This window comes from Sinocyclocheilus anshuiensis, unplaced genomic scaffold (genome assembly GCF_001515605.1).
Source record: "Sinocyclocheilus anshuiensis isolate Anshui unplaced genomic scaffold, SAMN03320099.WGS_v1.1 scaffold2735, whole genome shotgun sequence".
NCBI lineage: Eukaryota > Metazoa > Chordata > Actinopteri > Cypriniformes > Cyprinidae > Sinocyclocheilus > Sinocyclocheilus anshuiensis.
This window is the reverse complement of record NW_015541015.1, coordinates 58,585-65,618: the sequence shown is the minus strand read 5'-3', so window position 1 is coordinate 65,618 and position 7,034 is coordinate 58,585. Positions and strand designations below refer to the sequence as shown.

The 7,034-nt window shown below is 39.9% G+C and overlaps 1 protein-coding gene across 1 annotated transcript in view; it reads right to left on the bottom strand.

Annotated features, from left to right (window-relative positions):
• Window positions 1-996: 996 nt before the first annotated feature.
• The window catches only part of LOC107690496 (spondin-1-like), a 57,841-nt gene continuing 51,803 nt past the window's right edge, over window positions 997-7,034 (bottom strand). The window contains exons 6-7 of the mRNA XM_016488855.1: window positions 1,282-1,430; window positions 997-1,002 (exon numbers count right to left, since the gene is read on the bottom strand). Coding sequence (XP_016344341.1) covers window positions 997-1,002; window positions 1,282-1,430 — 155 coding nt within the window. The remainder of the gene's footprint in view (window positions 1,003-1,281; window positions 1,431-7,034) is intronic.

Here is a 7,034-nt window from a genome sequence, read left to right as displayed (position 1 = left end):
CTCCCATTTGTTATCTCTCTTACAATAGTGAAGGTACAAGAGTATACTATAAAAGTTTGATAGTGATTTTGTTTAAATCAGTGTTAAGACTTAATCTTCCCTGTTAGCGAGTGACATGTTGCAACATCACCATGGAGGTTCTTTTCTTGATAAAAGTGATCTGGCTTTGTCACATTTGTTGCATTTATAGTAGCTATTTATTATTGTTATTATTAACATAAATATATATATATATATATATATATATATATTCATAATTGTGTTAATAATAACAATAATAAATAGCTACTATAAATGCAACAAATGTGACAAAGCCAGATCACTTTTATCAAGAAAAGAACCTCCATGGTGATGTTGCAACATGTCACTCGCTAACAGGGAAGATTAAGTCTTAACACTGATTTAAACAAAATCACTATCAAACTTTTATAGTATACTCTTGTACCTTCACTATTGTAAGAGAGATAACAAATGGGAGTGCAAGAGGCATGATTATTGAAACAGAACTAAGTTTAATCATCTCCCTCATCCTCTTATCTTCTATCCTTTCCGTGTCAATTCTCAGCTGATCTTGCAAATGGAAATGCATGGTGCGTACCGGTAACCAAACATCTGAGCTTTTCACTGATCTCCAAGAGCATGAGCACGCTCTACTGAACTTAAAGAATAGGCAGAGAGTTTGTCAGTTGCAAAGGTCTTTTCTCGATGCTCCTCACAAAACGACCTCAACAGCAGGTAATTATGATGCTCCAGTGGAGAGCTAATGTAATGATCAACCCGATCCATTTCAGCTCTACTTTATCATTGCACCTCCACAGACATGGCTTCTAATTCCTATTATTATTCTTATCAAAGTTCTTCAAGGACAAAAAGGATAATGCCAACACTGCTTTCACTCAGGTGACTTATGATTAAAGCACTATGTGTTTGCAGCTTCAGGTTTACAAGTTGAGTTTTTCTGAGAATTCATGGGAACATTAAAGTTGTGGAAAGACATTAATCCTAGATTCAGAAAAAAAAAACAATCCAGACAGAATCTTGAACACACTAGTGAACGTTAAGATCTCATAATACCTTTCATATATACTGCACAACACAAAAACATTCATTCACAGAGGAACTGTTGGCAATTCCATGAACAGAAAACGAAAAAAAAAATCCCAAATACACCTAAAAGAACTACAGCAGAATATCCGATTTCACGTCATGACTGACTCTGGATAAGCATTCGATGACTGAATAAATGAACAGTTTTATTACTCAATAACTCTGCATTCTTACCTTCTGACGGATCTCCTCCTCCATCTTGACCGGTGAGCCAAGTTCAGCGACCTGTTTGACCCCTTCACTGGCATAACCTCCATACTCCCACAATATATAGTTCTTTGAATGGGAAGCTCCAATGAGGGCTGACCAGTGATTGGCTCTCCCTGTGAAGATACATAAGTTCCAATTTATAAGAATGATACATGATCAAATTACTTAAACAATTAGTAATTAACCGTAATCTCTAGCTTCTGCTAACTGTCATACGTGCATACACGAGACAGTGGTGTTCCAGCAGATGATGTAGGTGAACATGGTGACGAACGCAGAAGCACAGAGAAAACAGCAAAACAATACACCACTAATGAGTTAAAAGTACACAACTAGGATTTGTTATGAAAAATGTCGATTTAAATGATTTCGATTTAGGACGAGAGGACACTGGTTTTACTTTGCTGTAAACAAAACTTGGTTCTCACGAGACTCACTCCCAACTCGTCACATAGTTGTGCATCCCCCTTGGCGTCACTTTTTGAAGAACAGGGTACCCCTTTAGCATCATTTTTCGACGTGCAGGGTCCTCCATTGCTTGAAATAAGAAACCCTTTTCTTCAATTTGCCGACGTGAAATGTACTGGGAATTTTATCGTCATGATTAAATTATAAATTAAATATTATATTATTGCATATATATTTGTCACACTTCTCGGGAGGCAAGGAGCGAGGAACGAGGAAACACGGAGATAACTCAATTCACAGTCTTTAATGGTCACACGGGGAATGTAGGAGACACTGGAACACAAGGAATGACGTTTGAGGACCGACAAACACTAACTGAAAGGACTGGGGCTTTTAAACACTGGGTGATTGGGAAAACACAGGTGCAAGGAACGACTAATTAAAGGGTACATGGCACACCTGGGGAGGGAAAATACAACACAAAGAGTCCAGGGGCGTGACATTACTCCCCCCTCCTGGAAGGTGCGTCCTCGCACCGTAGAAACAACATGGGGAGGGGAGTGGGTGGGAACTAGGGAGGAGGCTCAGGAGGAGGACGGACACCCGGGAGGGGGCCGGCAGACAGATTCCAGGGAGGAGGAGGACTATGGCTCACCCCAACGGCGGCGGAGCAGGTGGTGGAGGAGCCCGAGGCGCAGACGGAGAGCAAACGAGCCAGGGGGATGCCGAGGATCCGGGGGGCCAGGGTGGAGCCGAAGGCTCTGGCGACTAAGGCGGAGGCGGAGATCCGCGGTGGAGCCAGCGTGACTGAGGACCATGGTGGAGCTGGCGGGAGGAAGGAGCCCAACGGAGCCGGTGGTTGCTCCGGCTCGTGGATCGCGGCGGGAAATGGCTCTCCGTCATCGGTGGGCTCAGGCTGATGCTCCGTACCGCAGGGAGATGGTGGGCTGGGCTCTGGGTCCGGAGTGGGTCCGGCGAGATCCTCCACAGGGCAGATGGTGAGTGGCGACCCGTTTCTCGCCATAGTCCACTCCACGAAGGCGGCGAATTCCTCCCGAGGACCATCTTCGGACGACAGCGTTCTGCACTCGGCGTTCAGGCTTGCATCATAGAAAGAGCAGAGCGCGTCGTACAGATAGCTGGTGATGTTCGCGACCTCGAGGAATGACTAATTAAAGGGAACACGGCACACCTGGGGAGGGAAAACACAACACAAAGAGTCCAGGGGCGTGACAATATTGGGATGTGATTTTTCAATGTAAACAGTCAGAACCATTTTATTTATATTACACTATTTACACATTTATGAGCACGTAACCCATCCCCTGCCCCATAGCATTTGTCAGTAAAACACAATATATAACAGGCAGATACAACTACAGTCATAATTTATTAAAAAAGTATTAATATTCCAAGTCTTCCAATGCAAAACGATTGATTTCTGAGAGGAATAGATGCGATTACCGTCTCCATCTGTAAAGCTCATCCTGCACGCTGCAGTCTGTGTGCAAATTCAAAAAACGCCGCCAGAAGAAGCCTTACGTCAGCCTTGGTTGTAGAATGCTATTGGCTCTTGTGTGTCTCGTGACCGTTTGTGTCATGCTATGGGAGTATCTTTTTGAATGAGATGTGAGCGCGTTAAAGGAGCGGCAGGATCATTTTCAGCAATTAAAACCATATGTTTTACTCTCTTCTTCTCATGAAGATATCAAATGGCTTCAGAAGACTTGGAATGCAACAGGACTTGTTTGTAATGCTTTTATACTGCTTTTTGTATGGTCAGTTTTTGCAATAAATATCTGTGAATGTACTTATATTTGCCCGTTACGTGTTTTATATTGTTCAGAAGTGGATAGTTTTGGGGTAGGGGTGGGGTTAGGTGCTCCAATGAAAGTATACATTTATATAAAATTATTTCTATTTTTTACAAATGCATGCAAACCATTAAATTAAGACAAACAACTGAAAACAACAAAAGGACCCTGCACGTCGAAAAGTGATGCTAAAGGGGTCCTGACCAAACGTCAATATGTGACGAGTTGGGAGTGAAAACGTTGCATATTCTCACCGGAGCTCATGCTATGCCTATGTTCTATGTCATCGGCTGGAACACCACTCTCACGTGTATGCGCGTATGACAGTTTATAAAGTTGTAATTATAGATATTTTTTTTTACACAAATGCATCGCTTCATTTCAGAAGGCCTTTATTAACCTCCCAGAGCCATGTGGAGCACTTTTTATAAAGGACGGACACACTTTATTTTGCTTCAAAATCTTAACCACTACCCACTGCCATTAAAAAAGCTTGGGAGAGCCAGGGCATTTTTTTTTTAATATATAACTCTGACTGTCTATAACTTCGTAATGTATTCGGAAGTAAACTTTAGCCACATGTCAAAGACAAGTAATTATGAAATTACATATAAAGATGCACTTAATAACCAACTTAAGATGGGAGCTAGGGAGCTAATTGAGATGCCCCCAATGTCCAGTTAAAATAATGTATATATTTTTTTTTCTTTATCCACTACCTATTTCCACTATATCACTCCTAATAAAACTGTCAAAAATGGCAATAACAATGTACAATTATTATTGCAATTTCAGAAACATGCAGCACATAAATATTCTCAAATTTTCTCCAAATGAATAATTTATGTACAAAACACTCCTTAAATCTCATGGGATGGGGTTCATATCACTCATTTGCAAAGAATGCTTAGTATAGAAAGTCAACCACTGGCACAGTGGAGGCATCAGTCAAAATGTGACTCTAGTCTCTGGCACAGAGAGAGAGAGAGAGAGGGAGGGGGAGATAGACAGATCAATAGGAAATGTGTTACTTATTAAACTATCCTATATGAATTTCACATAAAATTGAGAAAAGTACACTGCTATTTGTAGCAATAACTATTTGTAGTTATTATATATATGCAGATTAATTCAATTACCCACAAATGATTGCATAAACAAGTATTTCTTAAGAAAAAATTTGAATAAATGTAATGAATTAATCAAACAAAACAGATACTGACCGAAAATAATAGGGAGAAGATGTTGTATGGAACATGGAAAAAAAATGCAAGCTGGAAAAAAAACTTCAGTTGCCTGCACAAAAGTGCTATCAAGGATTTTTTTTTTTTATTAAAATGCTGTGCTACGGTAATCATACAAGTAAAAATATTGCATGTTTCATAACACTACAATCATGAAAAGAATAACCCTACTTTTCTGACAGTCAGAAATTGTCCCTCCATTGTGAAGGAGCAGTGTGAAGCTTTAGTGGATCTTTGTGTCCTGTGTACAACTATTCCATGATGCCTTCCACAAATGTCACACAAATGGTTTCCACCTCCCACAAAATGGGGTTCTCCCGCAGGGGCCGGCCAAAAAACACTGAAATAACTCTATCCAGGGCTTTTTTGAGTGTGTGTCCTCGATTTGTCCCCTTAGCCCAGCCCTTAAATGGCAAGTTCAACCTTACCACAAACAAATTTTGCACTTCATAGGAATATTGTATTAGATTATGGAGCTACATTATGCAGGCGAAATGACAGACAGTTCTTCTCAGAACACTGAAAAGAGTTTCACAAATGACACATCCTATCTATAAAAAATGTTATGAAATTACTTCACTTCTCTTTCAGCTTTATAATGTCCTGCTCTAACAATAAAGTCACCTTGTAGGAAAATCTCTACCCTGAGGTATTAAGTTCCAGATCTCCCAGTCTTGCCTTTAAAGCCCTCAATCTAATTTCTACTCACCAATTTAAGCTATTCCACAGGCATGACAGTGTTCACACTGGCTCTGTGAAGAACTGCTTACCACATCCTCCCTGTGCCGCTAATCCACTCAATCCGTCAGATCTGTATCAAATCTCACTGATGCGCTCTGATGTTCCAGTGCTTATTTTCATATGTCCTGCCAAACACAGTATCTCTCTATTTCTACTCTCTGTCTGCTTCAAAAATATGTTTATGTATTTCCCTGGGGGGAAAAATCTCCTTGATCTACTGGGTTGACAACAATGTTGTTCTGAAATGAAGCTTTATGAAGTTGATAAGTGTAAACAGTGACATTCACACACTCTCAATTGACAATTGTTTTGTTTTTGGCAAAATTCATATGAATTAGTATGATTTCATTCATACGTTTTTATACAATCTTCTTTCGCCCGGTTGGCAGTTAGATTTAGAGGTTATTAGCTTAGTGGTTATTAGCATGCATAGTACTAGCATACTCGCTGTTCATTAGCACTTATAAAGCACATATTTATGTGTTATTCTGCATGACCATATTTTAGATCCTGTAATCCTATCCCATGCTTAACTTAACTACCTTACTGTTCATAAGGAGCAAATTAGGAGTTTATTGAGGCAAATGTCGTAGTTAATAGTAGTTAATAGTTAGTTAATAGTGATAATTGGTACCCAAACTAATGTGTAACCAATTCATCCAAATTTGCTACCATTTGCCAAAACTTAAAATGGTGTAAGGAATTTAACTAATTTTATCTGTAATGAAATTAATTATTATTATTATTTTAGCTCAGGTTTTGAGAGGAATCAAATCTAAAGATTCGAAGTCAACCTGATTAGAACTGATTTCAAATTTGATAGTTTACACTTTATCAACTGTTCGTCCAGCGAGACGTTAACGTCCGTGTATCTTAACAATTTGAATATTTGTATTTTCCCTGGCCACAGGTTAATACATGCTTTTGGTAAGTTATAAGCTACGAGCTAAGTAACGTGATCTGGGCAGAGTTTTGACTTTAAAATTTCACGACACAAGACAATACTTCTTTATAAATGAAACAAGAATTTATTGGTTATTCTAGATTACATTAAACTAGGCTAAACACACACATACACACACACGTACAGTTCTGAAGAATGAGAGTTAACGGAGTTTGCATGAAGTTCCCAAGGTTCTAACACTCGTTTTTCCACGAGTTCTTTAAATTCAAACTGAGAGAATCACAAAGCAGAGATTTCTCTTACGTTTACTACTTTAAGATCAATTCAGCACCGATTTCAGCAGATAGAAGACCTTGTTTGTTACTTGCGTTTGTGCTGCAAAGCTTCCTTGTTGGCTGCTTGAGGGAATCCCGGGCTTCGGATTGGTTGCTGAGATGACGTCTGGATGACGTCCTTTTGGGAGAGCCCTCGGTGGTGATTGGTTGGTTGCCGGGTTACGGAGGAGCCTCGAAGTTCTTCTGAGAGAGTCTGATTTGGCAAGACTTTGAGTTCTGCAGAGTTACGAAGCTTCAACGGAGTGGTTGAGTTCTGGATGGCCCGATCTCG